The following is a 24,263-nucleotide window of genomic DNA, read 5'->3' as shown; positions in this document are numbered from 1 at the left end:
ATCTTGGGAGGCTTCAGCGAACTACAGCGACAGAGGGATTCCACAATCCAGACTCAATCACCTACGGTGAAAGTAATTCCAAAAGGCTACGTTACCACGAACACATATCAAGTGCAACATGAAGAAGAGCTGTTAACTTAATGTAGAAAACATTTTCTTTGTATTTATTTTTTAAGCAATCATGTTACTATTCATTTTTATAAAAACACCAAAATTAAATAAAATGTTCTGGCTAGAAACTTTAGATATGGTTTGGGGAAGTTCTCAGAAAGGAAAGATGCCTTTGAGAACCCCGTGAGCTGTGGCGGCATCTCCCTCCAGGGGAAGAAGGGCAAACACAGCGACGTGTCCACACGGCCCCAGGTCCAGAGTCATCCAGGCCCCCGCGGGCTCCCCTCCCCCATCTCCCCCAACAACCCGGCCCCTCTCGGCCACGCTGCGCCCTACTGTGCACACGGCTACTTGCTGAGACTTCGAATGATACGATACTGTAACTATTCTGAAGGTTTTTCTAATCAGAAAAAAAATTGAATCATTGCTGACACAGACAAACCTTGAAAACATCACGCAAAGTACAAGCAGCCAGACACAGGCCACACGTGGTAGGGCCCCGTTTACGTGACGTGTGCAGAAGGGCCACAATCCAGAGCAGAGGACACACGAGTCCTTGCAGGGGCTGGACGCAGGAGACGGGGCGTGACCACCTGATCACTGTGGGCCTTCACTCTGGGGTGAGGAACGGATCTAAAATTGATTGTAGTGATATCTTATCTTTTCATCGATACTAAAAACCACTGTGCAATTTCAATCAGTGAACTGAATGGTATGTGAATTATATCTCAAAAAGTTGTTACAAATATTAATCACATACAAGATATGAACTTACAAAACTAATGCACCATTTTGTAATCTGATTTATCCATGTAATGTTTAGAAACCTAGAATTTTGTTTTTAGAAACAGATGTTCATTTCTTAATTATTTTATGGTGGGCTAACCACTTAAAAAGACCAGGGCATTGGTTTTACTTGTGTTTTTAAAAACTTTATATAATTTCATGAAATTAAAAAAAACAGAAATAGAGGACGTATTTTTTAAAAAAGCTTTTAAGAAAATTTTTAAAGCGGAAAAAACAAATGTCAATCCATAAGAAGACAGAGGGTACTATTATATCGGAAACAAAGGCTCTCGGTTGAAATGAAATGTATCTGAAACATCAGGGCCACACAAAGAACAGAAGAGGGAGCAATGACTTCCAGCCCGTCCGGCGAGGCCATGCTATCCTGACACTAAAACCAAAGACATTACAAGAGAACTACAGACCAATACCTTGCATGAATACAGACTATAAATCCTCAACAAAACACCAGCAAACTGCTAGCAACACGTAAGAATTACTCACCACAAGCAAGTGGGATTCATCCCAGGAATGCAAGGACGGTTCATCATATGAAAATCAAAACAATATTTTATCATATCATTACAACAACAGACAAGAGCCGCAGATCTCAACAGACACCAAAAAAACTTGACAAAATCTAAAACTCTTTCACGACTGAAAAAAAGTTGAACAAACAAGGAGTAGAAGAAAATCACCTGTGATAAAAGGCATCTACAAAAACCCACAGCTAGGCCGGGCGCGGTGGCTCACGCCTGTAATCCTAGCACTCTGGGAGGCCGAGGCAGGCGGATTGTTTGAGCTCAGGAGTTTGAGACCAGCCTGAGCAAGAGCGAGACCCTGTCTCTACTAAAAATAGAAAGAAATTATATGGACAGCTAAAAATATATATAGAAAAATTAGCCGGGCATGGTGGCGCACGCCTGCAGTCCCAGCTACTCGGGAGGCTGAGGCAGGAGGATCGCTTGAGCCCAGGAGTTTGAGGTTGCTGTGAGCTAGGCAGGCGCCATGGCACTCTAGCCCAGGCAACAGAGTGAGACTCTGTCTCAAAAAAAAAAAAAAAAAAAGGAAAGAAGAAAAACCCCACAGCTACCATTGTACTTAACAGTGAAAACCTGACTGTCCCCCCAGGACCGTGGCAAGGGAGCCTGCCTTGCTCTCGTCACGTCTGTTCACGACTGTACTGTGCCACCCCCCAGGTGACCAGGCAAGAGCAGACGTCCAGACTGAAAAGGAGGGAGCAAAGCCATGTCCATCTGCAGATGATAAGACCTTTCCTTACGTATGGGAAAATCCCATTAAAAAATAGTAGACATGACACACAAGTTCAGCAAGGTTGCAGGACACAAGACCAATACATGAAAACCAACTTGTGTTGCTACACACTAGCAATGAATAAGCTGAAAATGAAATCAGGAAAATAGTTCCATTTACAACCAGGTGAAAAAATAATACATAATACTAAATTTAACAAAAGAAGTACAAAGTTTATATTTTGAAAGCTACAAAACACTGTTGAAAGAAATCAAAGACCTAAATACATGGCCATTTTGTGTTCACGGATCAGAAGACTTAAGACTGTCCAGACGTCAGCACCACCCAGAGCGCTCCGAGTCCCCGTGCGATCCCTGCCAGCACGCCAGTGGCCACTTCTGCAGAGTGAACAAGCCAGCCCTCAAATTCGTATGGAACTGCAGGGACCCCACACAGCCAAAATAATCTTGAAAAAGAGCAATGTTGGAGGAATCGCATTTCCTGATTTCAAACTTGCTGCAAACTGGAGTAACCCAAATGGCGCGGTGCCCGCCCAAGGACAGACACACAGATCGAGCAGAGAGGACGCTGGCATCACCCCCCGTCCCGGGGCCCCTCAGGTCACCCACACGCACGTCCTCGCCCCCCGCGCTGGGCTCTCCGAGCTCTCACCAGCTTCTCCTTTTCTCTCTGCCACTTCCTCCACTGCCCCGCACGTGCCCGGCTCTGCCTCGTCTCCGCTGTGCTCCGTGTGTCCTCGGGTCCTTCTGGCTCTTTCCATCGTGAGTGTGACTGCGCTAAGTCTGCCTGCAACCACGCTGGCTGCTCCCTCTCTCTCTCCAGACAGCGTCTCAGCTCTCGCTTTTGGGTCTGCAGAGCTCCCACGGTTGCCGTCAACGCAGCACTTACCTCCTTCTCTCTCCGGAGCTCCTCCAGCTGCTGCTGCGTGTGCACGGCTTGCTGCTGCACCGTGTCCAGCACCGCCTGCAGCTCCCGCACGCGGGCCTTCTCCTCCTGCAGCTCCCGCAGCAGGGCCTGCTGCGCCTGCACGTCCTGCTGGGCGCAGGCCTCCTGCGTGCTCCGGCTCAGCTGCTCCGTGAGGAGCCGCTCATGCTGCAAAGCTTCCGACAGCTCCAGCGAGTGGCTCTTCTCGGCCTCCAGGTCCTTCTGCAGCTGGCAGAGCTGGGCCCGCTCCTGCGCCAGCAGGGCCTCGAAGCGCGAGTGCTCGATGCGCAGCTCCTTCTGCAGGTTGTCCCTGGCCGTCTGCTCGTGCTTCAGGGCAACGCCGAGCCGGCTGCTCTGTGCACGCTGCTTCTCCAAGGACGTTCGTAACTCCTGATCGGGGCAAAGATGGGAAAATTAAATGAAGAGGAAAAGTATGTCAATGGCTTTCCCTGTCCAAATCTCTGTTTATGTGCTGTAACCCAGCAATTGCACCTTTTGAAATCTATCCTGTGGATGAAAGTCTGAGATTTCTTTGTTACCTGACCACCCTGGCTGCACGGTGAAGGACTCTGGAACCGGCACGGAGTCGATGCACACGCCCTGGATTCAGAGACGCCCCCTCCCTTCCTCAGAAAATCACACACCAGGAGGCTCAGGGACACGCACATCCGCTTGCTGTGAACTGTGACTTGTGTGTTGTTGAAAACCCTCACCGTGACCCGGGGAACTGCCAGTGGGCTTGTTCTGGAGCGCACAGGACTGCAGGGGGCCTGGCCCCACCGCCTGTCCGCTGTGTGCAGACCTCCAAGGCTGCGCTCTGCCCGGGGGACCAGGAGGAGGCTGCCTCTGCCTTCCAGACCAAACACTCAGGGCAGTGGGGACGGCAGAGGAGGGGCAGCCATTACTGGTCACTGTGCCTGTCCACCCCGTGTCTGTCACTACAAATGGACAATTTCACCTAAAAAATATAGCCCTATCTCACTGCCACACATTGCTGCCAAATGGACACAACGAGGAACAGCCTGTGCCTCGGTCCCGCTGCCCAGTCACCTCCGGGGACCTGGAGCTCTGGCCCTGCTGCCCAGTCACCTCCGGGGACCTGGAGCTCTGGCTCTGTTGCCCAGCCACCTCCGGGGACTTGAAGCTCTGGCCCCGCTGCTCAGTTACCTCCAGGGACTTGGAGCTCCGGCTCCATTGCCCAGTCACCTCCAGGGACTTGAAGCTCTGGCCCTGCTGCCCAGTCACCTCCAGGGACTTGAAGCTCTGGCCCTGCTGCCCAGTCACCTCTGGGGACTTGGAGCTCCAGCTCCATTGCCCAGTCACCTCCAGGGACTTGGAGCTCCGGCTCCATTGCCCAGTCACCTCCAGGGACTTGGAGCTCTGGCCCCGCTGCCCAGTCACCTCCAGGGACTTGGAGCTCCAGCTCCATTGCCCAGTTACCTCCAGGGACTTGGAGCTCCGGCTCCATTGCCCTGTCACCTCCAGGGACTTGAAGCTCTGGCCCTGCTGCCCAGTCACCTCCGGGGACTTGGAGCTCCAGCTCCATTGCCTTGTCACCTCCAGGGACTTGGAGCTCTGGCCCTCCCTGCCCAGTCACCTCCAGGGACTTGGAGCTCTGGCTCTCCCTGCCCAGTTACCTCCAGGGACTTGGAGCTACGGCTCCGTTGCCCAGTCACCTCCAGGGACTTGGAGCTCTGGCCCTCCCTGCCCAGTTACCTCCAGGGACTTGGAGCTCCAGCTCCGTTGCCCAGTCACCTCCAGGGACTTGGAGCTCTGGCCCTCCCTGCCCAGTCACCTCCAGGGACTTGGAGCTCTGGCCCTCCCTGCCCAGTCACCTCCAGGGACTTGGAGCTCTGGCCCTCCCTGTCCAGTCACCTCCAGGGACTTGGAGCTCTGGCCCTCCCTGCCCAGTTACCTCCAGGGACTTGGAGCTCTGGCCCTCCCTCTGCAGGTGCCGAAGCTGCTGCTCCTCCAGCCGGCTCTGGAGGACACGCTCCTTCCCGCGCTCACACTCCAGCTCCTGAAGCGCAGCCTGCAGGTTGCTCTCCTTGCCGTCCAGCATGGATCTGTGTGGCACGACAGGCAGCCCCGTGCCTCATGTCACAGACGCTGACGGGGACACACAGGCCAACAGTGGGGGCCAGGAGCTCCCAGGTCGGGCAGGGCACACCCTGGCTGCTTTCCCATCACCCCTCCCGCCCAGACCATGAACCCAGGGGAGCAGGGCACCACGCTGCCACACTGCGGCATAGTCATTTTACTTCAATGCCAACAAAATCGTGGCAACAACCACGGCACTTCATCTACAGCCATCAGACCCCTGAGGACAGTGCGAGACTGACACTGCCAGTGCCCCACCTCAGCTGCAGGACTTCCTGCTGCACGTCGTCCAGGGACTTCAGCAGCCTCTCGTTCTCCTGCCTGCACTCACAGAGCTCGGACTTCAGAGCTTTCACGGCACTCTGCTCCGCTGCCAGGAGCTTCCGAACCCCGTTGGCCTTCTCCTGCTCCTCACTGAGGGTCTTCTGCAGGTCGCTCGCGATGCATTTTTCCTGCTCGACTTTGTATGCCAATAACTCAACTGAAAAGATGAAAGAACGCCAGATAGCATTATCTGTCAGTTCCAAGTGAGCTGTATCAGTGATGCCAAAATAGAAACAAACCCATAGGGAGATGGGGGTGTATTCCTTTTGGGAAGAAATGAAGTTTCTATGAACTACAAGCTGTCATTTCCGGTGCAGCCAGGATGCTCACCGAGGTCTCTGTCCTCTGAGCCCTTCTCCTCCAGGCCCCGCTCTCCTGGCTGGGAGGGACACATCCCTGTGGCCATCCTAAAATGCCACGAACCCACCACTCTACCACAAGTGCCTCCAACAGAGACAACTCCAGGCCCAGATGGCTTCACTGGAAAGTTCTCCCTAAGCTTAAGGAAGGAATAACCCCAGTTCCAGACAAACTTCTCTGGAAAACCTGGAGAGGGCCTGGCGCTGCTCCAACACCTAGACCAGGAAAAGGGCACAGAAAGGAAACCAGACCGCGCCCTCGTGAACGCGGCTCAACGCTGGCAGCCCAGCCCGGCAGTGCACGAAAGGGGAAAACCCGGGCGGAGAGGTCCTGGCCTGAGTGCGAGGCTGCTCCCTTGACAGAACCCAACCTCGGGGCAGAAGGAACGTCCTCGAGCCGGCCAAGGGCGTCGGGCCACACGCAGGGTGCGAGCTGCACTGCTGCCCAGGGCAGGGGCGGGGGAGGCGTCTGCTCAAGGGCCCGCCCCGCACCACACGCGGGGAAAAGAGACGGGAAATGGAAGTAAGTACAACGTCGCTTAGCCACAGGTGACCCGCAGGTCTGCACAAATTCCCAAAGGATCTGAGTTGGGCGTAGAAACCTACAACACGCTGTTAAACGCCAGCACAAGCTCCAGAGAATCGGGGCCTAACACACCCAGTGCCCAACGCAGGACACCTGCTGCCCGCTGGGCCCCGAGGCGAGGCCTAGCCTGCCCAGCCCCCTCCCGGCTCCCACTCATTTCTGTCAGCCAAGAAACACAGCCGCCCCCACGTCCCCACACGCCGGCAGGCGCTGACAAGAGCGGCCATTCTGGCTCCTGAGACACTGGCTCCACGCAGCCAGAGGGGCCTCCCCGCACAGGGGGCTGCAGGGCAACGGCACCCACCCTGCCTGCGCAGCTGGTGCTCCTGCCAGCTCCCACGGGCCTCCACGCTGGTCAGCGCCGCACACAGCTGCTGCAGCTTCTCCTGGTTCTGCAGGTGCGTGAGGCGCAGCTGGGCACGCAGGGCCTGCACCTCGGACAGCAGGCTGCTCCGGTCCGGCCCGCGGAGGTGCTCCAGGGACGTTTCCTGCAGGTCTCCCTGAGGGGACAGGAGGCGGTGAGCAGACAAGCACCAGGTGTGGGTGGCCCTGCACCCCCTTCCCGCCCCGCCCCCGCGAGCCCGCGCTCCAGCTGCTCTGGGACAAGCCTGTTGCTCGCGAGGCTGGTGCGGGGACGCAGTGGCCCCCGGGCCTCAGCTCCCGGCACCCTCTCCCTGCAGCCGCCGGGCCTGGCGTGTCAGAGCCGGCCGTGCTGAGCTGCTGAGGGCATGACACGTGGACCAAAGCGTGATCTCGGCCATCAGTCACAACCACACTCCAAGGCTGAGAGAAACATGTGAGCTGAAATTCACATACTAAACAGGCTCTGTCTCCTTTCCCACCAGTGCTGGGCTCCAGGGATAAATCGAGGCGTGGACACAGGGCTGTCACTCACCTGCACTTGGACAACCTTCTCCAGCCTCTCCAACAGGCAGTCGCGGCCTGGGTCTGAGCTGCCAAGTCCAGGCTGCAGCGGGAGCTTCAGCGTCCTCCACTCCTTGTCAAACGCCGCCTGCACAACCTGCAGAAGCTCCCCCCTCCAACCAAGGCGCACATCGGAAGGCTCCTAAGACATCGAAACAGGAAACCCGGTGTCCTCACAAATGCATTCTGCAGGTGTCCTATGAACTGAATGTGCCCCCCAAATCCACACTGAAGCCCTAACCCCAGAGGGACCCCACCCGGAACCCCACCCTGCCGGCACCCTGATCTCGGACGTCTGCCACCTGGCTGCGGCAGGCAGGCAGGCTGACGGCTGTCAGCACAGAAACGACTCTGACGGAAGAGACGACACACAGTGCCAGGATCACTGGGCACAGGAAGCAAATGCCGCCATTATGAGCAGAGAAAAGACCACGACAAAGATGACGAGCTAAGTAAGATTGAGTGGAATGTCAGCAAACTTCTTTGCTGCTTTTGCCGCTGCTATGCCCATGAGACCCTTGTCTGCAGGGGCCGCAGCGGGAGGGGCTGCCCTGCTGGGCCAGCGGCGGGCGGTCAGCGGTGCACAGGGAGGACTGTGACGCTCCCACTGGCATCCTGCGGGCACCAGAGTGTGCCGGGCACGTTCCAGGCACCAGGACCAAGCCCTTTCCTCCCTGGTGGGCTTCGACCCCAGCTCAGAGAAACAGAGGGATGAGCCCCGGGGCTGGCGTCCCTGGTGCCAGGAGGAGACTGGCAGGGGGTGGGGAGGGGCAGGAGGACACCCCTGCCCGGCCGAGTCCTCACGTGACCCCACGTGACCAGCTCAGACCCCTCTCGGCCTCCCCCTCAGCTCACCCCAGACAACCAGCACCTGCAGCAGGGACCCTCCACTGGGAACTGCCCCAGGGTGAGGGGGTCCAGATTTCTCTTTCTCTGTTTTTAGCTGCACTAAATCAAGCTCTGCACACCCCTCTGCAGACAGAGCTAGTGCTGTAAGCTCCTTAAATTCCGTAAATAAAGGGGTATGTGAGGTTCAAAATAAAACTTTTATTGGAGTTTACATTTAGGCTAAAAAAAAAAAAAAAAGCTTTTTTTAGTTAAAAAGAAAAGCCTGTGCTTTCCCACTTATGGACCAAGCAATTCCTTTACCTTCTCCCCTTTTGGGGGTGCTGCTTCCAGCAGGCCCTGCCCCTCCCTTGGGATGGGGTCCAGGAGTGCGCATGGCTCCCCTCTGCCCAGAGCGCTGGGGGGCCCGCAGCCCTCCGACAGGGCCAGGATCTGGCAGCTCTCCTCGCGCACCATCTGCAGCAAGGCCTGCGGCGGGAGAAACACGTCACAGCGGGAGAAGCAGCCGGACCCCACCGTCCACACGCTGCTGCCATGGCCCCGCGAGGAGGGGCGCGGTGGAGGCCAGCAGCCCGTGAGGTGCATGCGTGGGCTCCACTCTCCTCCGAGGACTCCAGTTTGGGAAGGGGAATGTCTGTGGGAGACTCTCCCAGGACGGCCCCACAAGCCAGACCCACTCCTGGTCTGTGCCCCAGAACAAGCGGCCCCCGTGGGCACGCAGGGCCCTGCCTGCCTGATGGAAGACGCCCCCGCAAGGGGCCGCACAGACGGTGGCCATAGGCCCTGTGGGCGGGGGCTCGGGCTGGGCCAGCCCCCCCAGGGGCCCATGGCTGGGCCAGCCAAGGAGCAAAGGGAAGGCCTCTTCATGGAGCGGGACGTGCCCTGGGCAAGGTCTGCCTTTGCCGTCAGACACCCGGAAAAGCCATGGCCTTCCTGACGCCCGAGGGTGGTGAGCGAGGGAGATGCCGGGGAAGGAGCACACTGGGGGGCACTCGTGGGGCTGGGGCACACACTCCTGGGGGCTCAGCCCAGCCAGGGGGAGCCCGCCTGTCAGGAACGCCCCAGCCGCTGCGCAGCCGAGAAGGACGACCCTCAGGTGCCACCTCAGGGAAAACAAAGCAGGACACAAAGGCCCCGACCTCATCCCCACAGCTCCTGAGGCTGGTCTGCTCCCAGGGGGGCAGAGGGCAGCTGGGGCACGGTCACCCACCGTAAGGAAGTCCCCAGTCACTTCCCAACAGACGGTCGTAAGTTCTGAGCCCTCAATTCGGGACGCCGAGTCCCAGTTCTCCCTCTGGTGATTAAACCCAGGCTCGAAAGGTGCCACGGGAGGAGCGGGTGCCTCTGTGGGACACGTGTCTGGACACCAGGGGCATAACACCAGGGTGGCACTGGAGCTGACGGAGCCACCAGGGGGTCAGGCTGGGGCGGAGGGGTGAGAGGTGCGGTGGGCGCCCGCCCCCCCGCCAGCCCTACCTTCACGTGCTGTGCCTGGACGTCCTTCCCTTTCATGGCTGCTGGCGGCTGTCGAGACCTTCTGGAGACAGGGCCACCAGCGGGAGCCTCGGGTCCCCCTGATCGTGGGCTCAGTTTCCCTCTGAAACCCGAGCTGTCACCTAAAGACACCACAGGGTCTGGGTCTATGGGGGATTCCCCGAGGACACACGGCGGGGCGCAGGGCAGAACGACAGGACCAGTGAGGCCCAGTCCATGGCACCTCCGCCGGCCACAGCAAAGGATGCGACAACACTTTTATAAAACATAATAAGATGAGAATTGCACACATTCAGAAAAAGCATGTTTTGCATGTTTACAATGTAAATGTCTATGATTTAAACATAAACTTCTGGGTGTCTGAGCTCACTCCACTCAGGAAAAGGGGAACATGCCTGATGGGGGTGGAGCGAGGCCCAAACCCAGCCGGCTGGGGCTGAGGAACCCATGCATGGCCTGGAACCCGAGATGCCAGGCTCCTGTTTGGCCGGAAGGAGGCCCACACCAGCCCACAGGAGCCTGGGGACAGGTACTCAGGAAAGCGAGGCAGGGGCCTATCAGGGACAGAGACACAGCTGAGGAAGCAGCTGAGGAGGAACAGGATTGGGCCTTCCCGCAGCTTCTCCCCACAGCAACCCACTCTGGGGCAGCAGCTCAGGACACGGGCAGAGGACAAGGACGCCGGGGAGACAGGCCGCCCTGTGCTGACAGCCCTCGCTGGTGAGTGGAGGCTGCAGTCCGTGTGCTGAAACGTGCACAGGAAACGTGAAACACAGAGTGAAACTGAGAGAGCACACTGGCAAGATACCAAGAGTAAATATAGCAAACAGAAGAAAACCTCGGAAAAGTTACAATGAACATCTTCAGAAAAATCAGAAGAACATTGTTCATGAAACAGCAAATGAAGCGATAAGAGCAAGGAACAGTTAGGAAATAAGAAACTGCTCCTAGAAATTTAAAATACGAGGACCAGGCGTGGTGGCTCACACCTGCAGTCCCAGCTGCTTGGGACGCTGAGGCAGGGGCATCGTGTGAGCCCCGGAGTTTGAGGTTGCCATGAGCTGTGTGATGCTGCGTCCCTTGTGCCTCGGCAAGAGAGCAAGACCCTGCTTGCCTCAAAAAAAAAAAAAAAGAGAGAGAGTAGCTGAATGGATAAGAAAACAAGACCCAACTACATGCTGTCTATAAGAAACCCACTTCGCTTACAGAGATACACATAGAATGAAAATAAAGGGCTGGAAACAGATATCTCTAGAAACCAAAAATGAGGAAGAATAGCTATACTTCTATTAGATATAATAGATTTCAAGACAGTAACTGTGAAAAGAGACTAAGAGGTCATTATATGACAAAGGGGTCAATTCATCAAGAGGACATAATTCTAAGCGAACGTGCACCCAAGACTGGAGCACCCAGACATAAAGCACATACCAGAGCTAGAGAGACCCCGATACAGTAACCACTGCAGGCCCAGCGCTCCATGTGCAGCACTGACAGATCGCCCAGACAGACAACCAGCAGTGACACTCGGGACTCAGTCTGCACCACAGACCAATGGACCTCACGGGGATCCACAGAATGTGTCATCCAGCAGCTGCAGAATTCACATTCTTCTCCTCCGTTCATGGGTCACTCTCAAGGATCGTGTGAGGGGGCCTTGCAAATGTGACAGGAAAATGCCTAATCCCACAGTTTCCCCAGGGACAGTTAAAGGTCAGGCCTACGAGCTCTCTCCCTGACAGGCACCTGCAGGAGTTCTGTTTTGCACAACTTCTGAAAAAGCAGAATGCACGGGAAAGAGATGTAGATCTCTCTCTTTCAAAATTGTTTTTTGAGATTCTGCTTTTACCAAGTTCCTGAGTAAATAGCAGGAGAACGAGCTACAGCCTCCACCATATCTGGAGGACAGAGTCACATCTCCTGTGATAATCCCTTCTCCAAGGAAAGTCAGGAAGCCAAGTCTTCGACTTTGACATCCTGGCAGTTTTTGTTATCTACCTGCTGCCCTTTTGTTATCAACTGACAGCCAACACTTTCTTTTTTCATCCCCCTTAAAATCAGTGAGTGACTTTGCCTCACTGCTGGCATCTCCCTTCTCTTTCTTTGTGATGCCACCTCTCTCTCCCCCCGCTCTCCCCCCTTTCTTTTTCTCTCTCTTCCCCCCTACCTCCTCTAAAAGGATTAAATAAACTTTCTTACTTTTATACCTTAATTTCTGCATGAGAAATCTTTCTCCACTCACACTGTGAACACCTACTAGAGCACTTCCTACCCTAATGGAGAGACCATATGTTAGGCCACAAAACAAGTCTCAAATTCAAAAAAACTGAAATCATACCAAGTATTTTCCTTGACCACAATGGAATAAAACTAGAAATCAATAATGGGAACATTGGAAAATACACAAACACATGGAAATTAAACAATATATATGCTCCTTAATGACCACAGGGTCAATGAAGAGATAAAGGAAATTTAAAAACTTCTCAAAATAATTGAAAATAAAACCACAACATATTAAAACCTATAGTACAAGCAGTAAAAAGAGGAAAGTTTATAGCAATAAGTGTCTACATCAAAAAAGTAGAAAAGTTTCAAATAAACAACCTAACAATACATCTCACAAAGCTAGAAAAATAGGAGCAAACCAAACCCAAAATTAGAAGAAAAGAAACAATAAAGATCAGAGGAGAAATAAAGGAAATTGAAACCCAAAAAACAATACAAAACAGATCAATGAAATGAAAAGTTTGTTTTTTGAAAAGACATAATTGATACACCTTTAGCCAGACTCAGAAAAAACAGAGAAGACCCAAACAAAGTCGGAGATGAAAAAGGGACATTACAACTGACACTGCAGAAGTCCAAAGGGTCATTAGATCACTAAGAGCAACCGTATACCAACAAATTGCAAAACCTAGAAAAACTGGACATATTCCTAGACTTATACAACCCACCAAGACTGAACCAGGAAGAAATCCAAAGCCTGAATAAACCAATAACAAGTAACAAGACAGAAGCCGTAATAAAAAGTCTCCCGTCAAAGAAAAGCCCAGGACCCAAAGGCTTCACTGCTGAATTCTACCAACCATTCAAAGAAGAACTAATACGAACCCTACCTAAACTACTACAAAAAATCGAGGAGGAAATACTCCCAAACTCATTCTATAAGGCCTGTATCACCCTGATACCAAAACCAAAGACACAAGAAAAAAGAAAACAACTCTAGGCCAGTATCTTTGATGAATATAGACACAAAAATCCTCAATAAAATACTAGCAAACCAAATTCAACAACACATTAAAAAGATTATCCATCATGATCAAGTGGAATTCATCGAAGGGATGCAAGGATGGTTCAACGTAGGTATTAGGTCATTAAATATGAAATGTCCAATTTCAAATCAAAGTATAGTTTATCATATCTCAAATGAGAAGCAATAATATAATTAATCAAAGTATACACCTAAACTGTCAACACAGTTTTGCCATTTTTAACCATAGCTTGTTTATGCCAGCAGCAAAGAAGCCTGGAGAGCGAGTGGCGATGAAATGGGGGAAGGAGTTTCCCACAGCTTGTTGAAAACTGAATATTTTTCCTTGCAAGAAGTAGGCCAAAGCCTGGAAGAAGTGGTGGTCAGTTGGTGCAAGGTCTGGTAAATACGGTGGATGACAGAGAGTTTCCAAGTTCAGCTTCTGCAGTTTGAGCAGCGTTGTTTGTACGACATGTAGTCGAGTGTTGTCTTGCAAGAGGATTGGCTATTGGCCAATCTCGGCTGCTTAATCGCAAACATCCTCATCATTTCGTCCAATTGGTTGTAGTAGACATGTGCTATAGTGGATTGACCAGGCTTCATGAAGCGGTAGTGGATAGTACCAGCACTGGACCATCAAACAGACACCATTAGCTTTTTTGATGAATATTCAGTTTTGGACTGTGTTTTGGCACTTCATCCTTATCCAACCATTGTGCTGAATGCTTGCAATTGTCAAAAAGAATCCATTTTTCATCACATGTAACAATATGGTGTAGAAATGGTCACCTTTACATCATGACAGCAAAGAAAGGCAAGCTTCGAGACTATTTCTCTTCTGATGCTCATTTAATCCAGGCTGTACCTATCTATCCAGCTTCTTTACCTTGCTCATTTGTTTCAAATGGTCCAATATTGTTGGAATAGTAATGTCAAACCTTGCTGCTAATTCATGCATAGGTGAGATGGATTTGCTTCCATTACAGCTTTCAGCTCATCATTATCCACCTTGGTCTCAGGTCACCCAGGTGGCTCATTTTCAAGATTAAAATCACCAGAATGGAACTTCTCAAACCATTGAAGTGCTGTGTGTTCATTAGCCACTTCCTTCCCAAACACTTTCAATGTGATTCATCATATCAACAGAACAAAAGACAAAAACCATATGATCATTTCAACTGACGCTGAAAAAGCATTTGATAAAATTCGACATCCTTTCACGATAAAAACTTTCAAAAAAACTGGGTATGGAAAGAACTTTCCTCAACACAATAAAGCTATAAATGACAGACCCACAGCAAACATCATACCAAAAAGGGGGGAAAAGATCCTGAAAGCCATTCCTCTAAGATCTGGAACAAGAGAAGGATGCTCACTTTCACCACTGTTATTCAACATGGTACTGGAAATTCTAGCTGGAACAATCAAAGAGAAAGAAATAAAGGGCATCCAAATTGGGAAGGAAGAAGTCAAATTGTCCTTGTTTGGAGACGATATGATCTTATATCTAGAGAAACTGAAAGACTCCCCCAAAAAACTATTAGAACAGATAAACATAAACAAATTCAGTAAAGTTGCAGGATACAAAATCAACATGTAAAAATCAGTAGCATTTCTATATGCCAATAGCAAACAATCTGAACAAGAAACCAAGAAAGTAATCCCATTTACAATAGCTACAAATAAAATACCTAGGAATAAACTTAACCAAAGAAGTGAAAGATCTCTACAATGAAAACTATAAAACACTGATGAAAGAGATTGAAGAGGACACAAAAAAATGGAAAGATATTCCATGCTTATGGAATGCAAGAATCAATATTGCTAAAATGTCCACGCTACCCCAAGCAATCTACAGAGTCAATGCAATCTGCATCAAAATACCAATGACATGCTTCACAGAAATAAGAAAAATAATCTTAAAATTCACATGGAATCACAAAAGATCCAGAATAGCCAAAGCCTTTCTGAGCAAAAAGAATAAAACTAGAGGAACCCCATTACCTGTCTTCAAATTATACTACAGACCCGTGGTAACCAAAACAGCATGGTACTGGCATAAAAACAGACACATAGAACAATGGAACAAAGTGAAGAACCCGGCAATAAATCCACACATCTATAGTGAACTTACATTCAACAAAGTTTCTACGAATACACAGTGGGGGAAGAACAGTTTCTTCAATAAATGGTGCTGGGGAAACTGGATATCCACATGCAGAAGAATGAAACTAGATTCTTCTTTCTCACCATATATAAAAATCAAAGCAAAATGGATTAAAGACTTAAATCTAAGATCCAAAACTATGAAATTACTGTAACAAAACATTGGGAAATGCTGGAGGACACTGGTCTGGGCAAGGACTTCTTGAGTGGTAACTCCAAAGCACAGGCAACCAAAGCAAAGTTGGACAAATGGGATCACATCAAGCTCAAAAGCTTCTGCACAGCAAAGGAAACAGTCAACAAAGTAAAGAGACAACCCACAGAATGGGAGAAAATATCTGCAAACTACTCATCTGACAAGGGATTAATAACTAGAATATATATGGACCTCTAACAACTCAATAATAAAATATCAAATAATCCGACTAAAAAATAGGCAAAGGATCCATATAGACATTTCTCAAAAGAAGACAAATGGCCAACAGCTATATGAAGAAATGCTCAACACCATTAGTCATCAGAGAAATGCAAATCAAAACTACAATGAGATATTGTCTCACCCCAGTTAAATGTCTTTCTGATAGAAAGACAGCCAGTAAGGAATGGGGGTGAGGATGTGGAGAAACGGGAGCCCACGTACACTGTTGGTGGGAATGTAAATAGTGCAACTATGGAGAACAGTACGGAGGTTTCTTGAAAAACTAAAAATAGAACTAACATATACCCAGCAATCCCACTGCTGGATATGTACCCAAAGCAGGGGACACGGGGAACTCAGCATATTGGAAAGACATCCGCACTCCCACGTTTACTGGAGCACTATTCACAATAGCCAAGACCTGGAATCAACCTACGTGTCCATCAACGGATGAATGGATAAAGAAATTGTGGTACATACGCACAATGGAATATCCTACAGCCACAGGAAAGAATGAAATCCTGACGTTTGCAACAATGTGGATGGAAGTGGAGAACGTTACGGTAAGTGAAATAAGCCAAGCACAGAAAGACAAATCTCGAATGGTCTCACTTATGTGCGGGGGCTGAGTATGAAGACAATTGATGTCATGGAGACAGAGGGTAGAATGACGATTACCAGAGGCTGAGGGGGTGGTGGGGAGGAGGGGATAAAGTAGGGATGGTTAATGGGTGCAAAAATATAGTTGTTACACAGAGTGAACAATATTTGATAGCCCAACAAACTGACTATAATCCACAATAAGTTAGGGTATACTTTATAATAACTAAAAGAGAGGAATTGGAAAGTTCCTAACACACAGAAATGTTAAATGCCTGAAGCGATGGACACCCCAATTTCCCTGATTCGATTAATTTACACCATGTGCCTGCATCAAAGGATCGCATTCACCCTGTAAAGATAGGCAGGTATTATGTGCCCATAAAATAAAAAAAAATTAAAAAATTAAAAAACCATCAGTGAGGCCCAGACCAGTGGGTATAAACTGGAGAAGCCGAATATTCACAGCCTTGGAGTCTCTCTTGAAAAAAGGAGAAGGAAAACCTGGCAGCTGCCACCACAGCCAAGGAGCCCCAGCGACTCCACGCACCTCCTGCCCCGAAGCCCAGGGTGCACGCAGCACCCCACGCACGGTCTTGGGGACACTGCCGCAGTTACCGCTCTGCTCCTCTCCAATGTGTCCTGAAACCTACAGGCAGACGGTGGGACCGTTCCCAGTGTGGGGGACAGGGGTGGGGGGGAGGCCGAGGCACCTGGGCACAAACAAAGGGCCTTTGCCCAGTCTCCGCCCCGCCAGGGATGTCTGAACGCAGCGTGGGAGCTGGGGCGGCTTCTGTAAAGGACACTGTCAGGACAACCGGCAAAGCCTGAGTGTGGTCTACAGAGGACACCAGCCCTGTGTCAGTGTGGGTGACCTGGTGCCCAGCACCGCGCTGCGCCGTGGTCACGTGACACACATGCCAACTGTGGACGTGTGGAGCTCGGGAAGGACACACAGGAATTTCTTATGCTACTTTGTAGTTCGAAACTGCCAAAATAAAAAGTTAAGAACAGGTAACTGACTCACTTTCTTCACTTCCGTCATTGTTTTCTTCTAACCCGGGAGGAGGTGAACGTAACGTTTCTTGAGAATCAAAAGATGTTATGATAAAATCTTCGACATCTTTCTCCTGTTCAGATAGGGGAAACTTTTAAATGGTCATGAAATAGTAAGTAATTACATCACAGAGCTGAACTTGCCAGATGAAAACTTTCTAAGGCTTGAATTTATCATCTTCCCACACAGAAGCCCAAGGAAAGTACTCCAAACCTGTGACTCCATCTAGGTCATGCGCTTCTGATAATTTAATCAGATCCGCACATCTGTTTAGGGATAGGGTAGCCACTAGCAAATATTTCAGATTTTAAAACTTTTTTGCATGAAATGATGGTATATGGCTATCTCTGATAACATATATCTGCTAAATTACATTTTATTTTATCTTACTCAAGACATGACAAATCCCAAAATAATTGTTAGAAAAAATAGAATCTAACTTAAAATAATAAATCGAAATATTCTTAAAGTTAATTAACATGATGTGTGAAACCTGTTAAATATGAAACACTACTGAAAATAATCTTAAAAACATAATCAGACAAAGAGGCTTGTGCAGGTTCTACAGGAAGAGAGAGTAAGGCTGTGCCTCTTGGAATCTGTGCCGGCCAGGACACCGCGCAGGGCACACATCGGAGGAGGGCCGGTGCATCTCAGCGTCTGAAACCCGACACGCCCCCGTGCTCACATGCCAACAGTCCCGTGGGCAGCACTGTGAGGCGCCCGCATGTCAGGCGCTGAGCCAACAATGGCAGCTGCCGTGAGGCCAGGCCAGCCACGTGCACACTCCCAAGGGAACCCTGGCCAGGGGCGGGAGGCACCTACCACAGGCATCCTCTCCACAGGCTGGTGGTCGGCCGGCGGAGACTCTGCCCACGGTGGGGCCTGTCCTGCTGCAGACACGCCCGGGGAACAAAGCAGCCCCGGCTCAGCGGCCAGCAGCAGCGAGGCCTGGGTCCCGTCCTGCAGGGAGGCATCGGCACTGCGCAGGCTCAGGACGTCGGAGCGGGGCGTCAGGGGGAGGCTGGGCTGGGGCTCGAGGGCTGAGTCCTTCCTGAGGACCTCGGGGGAGCTCCAGGAGGACAGGTCCAGCACCCTGACCGGGCTCTTCAGGGGCTTGGCCAGGTCACTGCGGCTCAGGGCACCGCCATGCACAGGGGCTGGTAAAGAATGGGACCCATCCTGCAGTTCTGATTTTTCTTGAATGGGAAAATCTAGCATTTCACTTATCAAATAATCCTGATCTTTGGTAGCATCAGTTAGATCCCTCGTGGTTCTGTGGATATCAAATGCATCCACAGGAGGCGATTTGTCAGTCTCTTCACCATTGTGGGAACCATCACTCGAACTGTTTGCTGACCCAAATGCTGATGCCAACGGCTGTTGAAATTTAAAATCTGCAGTGTTGACATCCTGGAAGGTCACAGAATATACCAGATGGTTCAATTTTTCTTGAAGTTGTTTCACCTGAGCTATGAGATCGACTTTCTGCAGCTGACAATCTTCCAGTCCTTTGTCCTTACCCTGCAGGTAAAAAGGATACACACACAGTGAAACAACGGAACCTAGGGTGTCTTGAACACGTCTGCCTGGGCACACAGTGGGGAGAGGCCCTGATGAGCCCTTGGTCCCCTAAGTGCTTAACATTTCAAGTTTATTTAATTCCATGAAAAAGAGAATCAAGGCTTAAATTGCTTTGCTTAAAAAATAATTACTAGCTGGGCACAGTGGCTCATGCCTATAATCCTAGCACTCTGGGAGGCCAAGGCGGGAGGATCACTTGAAGTCAGGAGTCTGAGACCAGCCTGGGCAATAGTGAGACCCCGTCTCTACAAAAAATAGAAAAATTAGCCCGGCGTGGTGGTACACGCCTGCAGTCCCAGCTACTGGGGAGGCTGAGGCAGGAGGATCACTTGCCCAGGAGTTTGAGGTTGCACCTAGCTGTGATGACACCACTGCACTCCAGCCCAGGCAACAAAGCGAGGCTTTGTCTCAAAAAAAAAAAAAAAAAAAGACAATTATCATGATCTATTTCTGTGGTAATTTATGGAGGATACAAGCTTTGTGTGAGGAAAAAAAGTAATAAAAGTTTCTTTGTCTGAATACTGAAAAACACAAAATTGTGGTTTATGTAATGAATGCAGAGTTTGTTTATGTGTAACTTCTAAAAATTTGGTGATCAGCTCAGGACCCCACAGGCTGAGTTTTCTCTTAAGAATTCAAACAGCAGCTCCGACTGTGAGGGGCTGAGCCCGGCGGGTGGCGCAGAGACGGTGGCAGGTTCTCTCTGCACACCACGTATTTCCGAGGGCACCGGATGGACGTGGGAAACCAGGTTCAGGCATCTGCTCTCAGCACGCAGGCCCGGGCCACACGCTGCTCTAAGACCACGGGGCCAGCGCACTGTTCAAACCTTTCAGGTCCTAAAGACTGTGGCGGTGCACGGGGCATGGCAGTGCGCCTGCCCTCTGCTCACACACGTGGAGTGTCTCAGCGACGTGCACAACACGCACGCCGGGCCGCAGCGAGTGTGGGTCTGAGCAGGCTTCGGCGCCAAGCACGCGCTGGCCCCAGGCTTGAGAGAACAAAACCAACCGGCCAGACTGGGTTTGAAGAGCTTTTGGGCTTCGGAACAGGGACGAGGAGCCTGGGCCTACTGTGCCCACAGCAGCATCGGGAAGGGCCGCCCGGGAGGCGCCGGAGCCCGCGCCAAGGACCCCTGGCCTGCAGGACCCGGGACGCCCCGCACTCCAGGAAGCTCGTGGCTCCAGCTACCAGGAAAAGAAACCTCCACTTTCCTTCGAGTCAAATCTGTGGTTCAAAAAATACATGTGAAGCCTTTGAAAGTGAAACAGACACTGGCAACGAGAGTCTGCACCTCGCAGGGGCGCCGCGGTCCTCACATGAAGGAGAGACCCCCGAGACGCGGCCTGGAGCTCGGTACGCCCACCTGCACCAGCCGTGAACGTGAGGAAAACCTCCCTGCTGGCCCCGCACACGCCGCAACCACGGGAAACGTGTGCTTCCAAATGAAGCACGTGGCCGTGAGCAGCGTCGTCACAGAACAGCACGGACTCGAGAGCAGGTCCAGCCCACGCCAGGCCCTCACCTCAGCGGGGGCGCAGAGGCCTCGCCCGGGGCAGCTCCACACGCGCCCGCCACGTACCTTCGCGCTTCCCCCAGCCGCGCCGCCGCCCTCCAGACTCGAGCGCATTTCGTTTTTCAGCAGGAGCAGCTCTGACTGCAGCTGCCTCTGGCAGGCGGTGAGCACCGGCGTCGCGCTGTCCTGCGTGTGGAGACCCGGGTCCTTCGGCACCGCCAGGACTTTGGCAGGCGGCAAATCACCCTGGACAGAGAAGACAGTGACGATGTGCAGAACGTTAGCGCCGAGAGGGCCAGACCCCTGAGGCGCAGGAGACGGTCACTGGGACGTCCTCAGAGGGCCTGTGTGGGCAGGAGCGGGGCACCGCGGGGACCTCAGCGGAGCAGGAGCAGCCCCGAGACTGGTGAGCTCCGCGGGAAGCTGCGCCCACCCGGGCCACCCGTGGAGCGCGGGGGGCTGGGAGCGCCCAGAGCTGGTGTCGGCTGCAGGTGGCGAGTTCCGCGGCCTGCTCAGACACAGACTGCAGCATTCTAGAACAGACGGCCCACGCAGGGCCTTCTGCTCCAACACAAAAAATTCTTACAACATTTTACACAGGAAATGCTTGTTGAAAGACAGGCTTCTGATTAGAAACCAGAGAGGGAAATTAAGAAAGACTGTCTAATACAAAGCAATCTCCATATCGTTGTATAAACCCTATCATATTTAAGAAAGAATTGGCTTTTTTGTTTTGTATTTTGTTTTTGTTTTTTTTTTGAGGCAGAGTCCCACTCTGTCACCCTGGCTAGAGTGCCGTGGCGTCAGCCTAGCTCACAGCAACCTCAAACTCCTGGGCTCAAGCGATCCTCCTGCCTCAGCCTCCTGAGTAGCTGGGACTACAGGCATGCGCCACCATGCCCGGCTAATTTTTTCTATATATTTTTAGTTGGCCAGATAATTTCTTTTTATTTTTTAGAAGAGACGGGGGTCTCGCTCTTGCTCAGGCTGGTCTCGAACTCCTGACCTCAAATGATCCGCCTGCCTCAGCCTCCCAGAGTGCTAGGATTACAGGCGTGAGCCACCGCGCCCGGCCAGAAAGAATTGTTTCAAAAAGCTTTAATAAGTTATAAAAATAATAAGCCTAAAGTTGTACAAGATAGTGAAATCCTCAGCTCAGCCCAATTTCACTGTGCACAGACCCCGAATGGGCACAGGCTGGCACTAGCTCCAGCATCCCTTCTCTACTGTGTCATGAGCCACCAGCGCTCACTGCACACCCCTCCCCCTGCCCCCACACTCAGCACAGAAAGAGTCATCAAAATTAAGAGAAAACGAACAGGAGAGGAAGGGAAAACCCAAAGTCTCCTTCAGAGAACAGCCAACATCCCCCAGCCCAGCCGGCTCCCACCGCCAGGCCGGGGCTCCTGCACCACCCGAGGCCCCAGGGGAGGAGGCCTACCCGTGGGTCCTGGTCCCGGCCACGGAGACCGGAGGTCAGCCGCCTGCTGCTGACACCCTGCTCCGGCGCCTCCGCATCCCTGAGCACCCGCGGCTCGGTGCTGCCCTCCAGGCCAGGGTGCCGGCAGGCCCAGTGCGCCTGCTGTCTGTCCAGCTCCATCTGGCACCTCAGGGACCGCTGGTTCAGCACCTGCAGCTGGCGGCTGAGACGGACACACTGTGCTCGGAGCCGCTGCAGCTCAGGGGGCTCGGCTGGGCCGGCCAGGGGCTGCTGCTCCAGGGCACCGCGGAAACGGGCCACGGCCGACAGGACGGCCTTCAGCGCGCTGGAGTGGGCCGCTTTCCACCTGTTCACAGCGTCAATCTCTAAGTCTCTCGCAGCAATCGTCGCTTCCTTTGCTTTTAGTGCAGCCTCGAACTCCCGGACCCGGGTGGCCATGCCCTCGACCTCAGCCTCCCTAAGGGCCGCACTGCGCCCCAGCTCCACCAGCTGCCGTGCGGCGGCCTCCTCCGCACCCTGCAGCTGCTGCTGCAGGGCCTGCAGGGCCTGGCTGTGCCTGTGGGCCTGGTCGGCCAGCAGCTGGCTCAGGGCATCCTTGGCCGCAAGTGCAGCCTGGAGCTCGCCCTGCAGCGCCTGCCCGCAGGGGCCCTCCGCCTGGGAGCAGAGCAGCTCACTCTGCAGACTTCCCACCCGGCTGTCGCTGGCCCCCTGCATCGCGGGCGCTGTGATGGACAGTTCCTGCTGCAGCTTCTCGATGACTTCGTGGAGCCGTTCGATTTCCTCTGCTTTGTCCTTTTGTAATCGTTCCTGGTTCTCTTGCAAATTTTCAATAGTGGCTTTCAGCTCTTCAATTTCGGAACTTCTGGCACACACGACCTGAAGAGAAAGCACATTTCGGAGACAAATTAACACATCCACTCCTGAATTTCCTTCTTTTAGGACACAGTTCAGGCTGAATTCATTCCTGGCGAAGTGGACAGACTCAGCTACTGGAACAACAAAGCAGCAACGCATGGAAACCGCCAGGTCACGGCACGGGCACTCAGGAACCCCGTGCAGGGAGCAGAGCTGCCTCCGCCGGGCGCAGCCTCCCACCTCCCGCACCCCACGCTCCATGTCTAAGCTTGAGAGGCTCCAACATGCTCCTTCTCAGCCAAGGACGTGGAGGTGAAGATGCTCTCACCACCTTTTAAGTGTTTGTTTTGTTAATATTTAAATGACTTTGATTTGATTTTCCTGAAAGAGCACTTAGTTTCGGGGCATTGTTCTCACTGGAGAACAAACGTGGCGGACGTGGCTGGAGAATCCGCATATGCAGACGGGGACTGGCCAGGCCACCGTCCAGCCGGGAGGCCACGCCCCGCAGCGCAGTGTTCCCGTCATGGCTGCCTCAGCACCACACCAGGCAGCAAAGAGCGGGTTTACTTGTGCCATTTAACCTCATCTTTGACAGTTTTAAGTTAAGAAATATCATTTTCATTTTAAAGACAGGAAAATTGCAACTTAGACATTTAATATCTTTCCAAACCCACAAAAATATTAAGTGGAAAATCAGGATTGAAATCCAAATCAAGGCCGGGTGCGGTGGCTCATGTCTGTAATCCTAGCACTCTGGGAGGCCGAGGCGGGCGGATTGTTTGAGCTCAGGAGTTCGAGACCAGCCTGACCAAGAGCGAGACCCCCGTCTCTACTAAAAATAGAAAGAAATTATACGGACAGCTAAAAACAAATATATATAGAAAAAAATTAGCCAGGCATGGTGGTACATGCCTGTAGTCTCAGCTACTCAGGAGGCTGAGGCAGGAGGATTGCTCGAGCCCAGGAGTTTGAGGTTGCTGTGAGCTAGGCTGACGCCACGGCACTCACTCTAGCCCAGGCAACAGAGTGAGACTCTGTCTCAAAAAAAAAAAAAAAAAAAAAGAAATCCAAGTCAGTATGGTTCCAAACTATTCTCTTAAGATAATCTTACTGGGGTAGTGGCCAAAAAATGGGAAAATTCTAACCAATTTGTATTCTAACAATTTTCAAGCAATTTCTTATAGTCTAATGTTTTACTTCCCAAAAATTAAGGGTTTCGTAACAACACCGGGTTTCACTAGAACTACTTCACAATTACTTTGGACTCAAATACAATCTGGCCTTTAGTAAAAACAGAAAAGAACCTGATGGTGCTCTGGTTTGCTTTGGCTGCCACAGCTGTGCACGGCACATGCATTTCCCAAACACGCGCACGACAGTTCATCAGCTGGTGCTGCCAGCGCACAGCCTGCTCCACCTTGCACTCTCTCGCCTGGGGCTGCAGGGACTCTTGTCTGTGCTGAACAGGCCATGAAGGGACTTGTAAAGACAATGCTGGCTGTGCACAGGTTTTGCTCATTCACTAAATACACAGGGATAAACAGGCGTGCACTACAAAACAGTCATAATCACAACACAAATGTTACACTTAAAACACTGGAGCCAGCATGAAAGGTGGCTCTAAAATGTAGCATAGTAAAA

The 24,263-nt window shown here is 51.8% G+C and overlaps 1 protein-coding gene across 7 annotated transcripts in view; it reads right to left on the bottom strand.

The window, feature by feature from the left end:
* The window catches only part of PCNT (pericentrin), a 114,109-nt gene that overhangs the window by 12,431 nt on the left and 77,415 nt on the right, over positions 1 to 24,263 (bottom strand). For 6 of the 7 annotated variants that reach the window (XM_045540868.1, XM_045540872.1, XM_045540873.1 and 3 more), the window contains 11 exons: positions 21,765 to 22,640; positions 20,390 to 20,569; positions 18,049 to 18,747; positions 17,194 to 17,296; positions 9,712 to 9,851; positions 8,539 to 8,703; positions 7,361 to 7,531; positions 6,770 to 6,965; positions 5,455 to 5,677; positions 5,012 to 5,162; positions 2,824 to 3,486 (listed from right to left, as the gene is read on the bottom strand). In XM_045540868.1, the coding sequence (XP_045396824.1) occupies positions 2,824 to 3,486; positions 5,012 to 5,162; positions 5,455 to 5,677; positions 6,770 to 6,965; positions 7,361 to 7,531; positions 8,539 to 8,703; positions 9,712 to 9,851; positions 17,194 to 17,296; positions 18,049 to 18,747; positions 20,390 to 20,569; positions 21,765 to 22,640 (3,567 nt within the window). The remainder of the gene's footprint in view (positions 1 to 2,823; positions 3,487 to 5,011; positions 5,163 to 5,454; positions 5,678 to 6,769; positions 6,966 to 7,360; positions 7,532 to 8,538; positions 8,704 to 9,711; positions 9,852 to 17,193; positions 17,297 to 18,048; positions 18,748 to 20,389; positions 20,570 to 21,764; positions 22,641 to 24,263) is intronic. The other variant, XM_045540871.1, reaches the window with a different exon arrangement.

Source organism: Lemur catta, chromosome 1, assembly GCF_020740605.2.
Source record: "Lemur catta isolate mLemCat1 chromosome 1, mLemCat1.pri, whole genome shotgun sequence".
Lineage (NCBI taxonomy): Eukaryota > Metazoa > Chordata > Mammalia > Primates > Lemuridae > Lemur > Lemur catta.
Note: the sequence above shows the minus strand (reverse complement) of the source record. Positions and strands in the feature narration are given on the sequence as shown.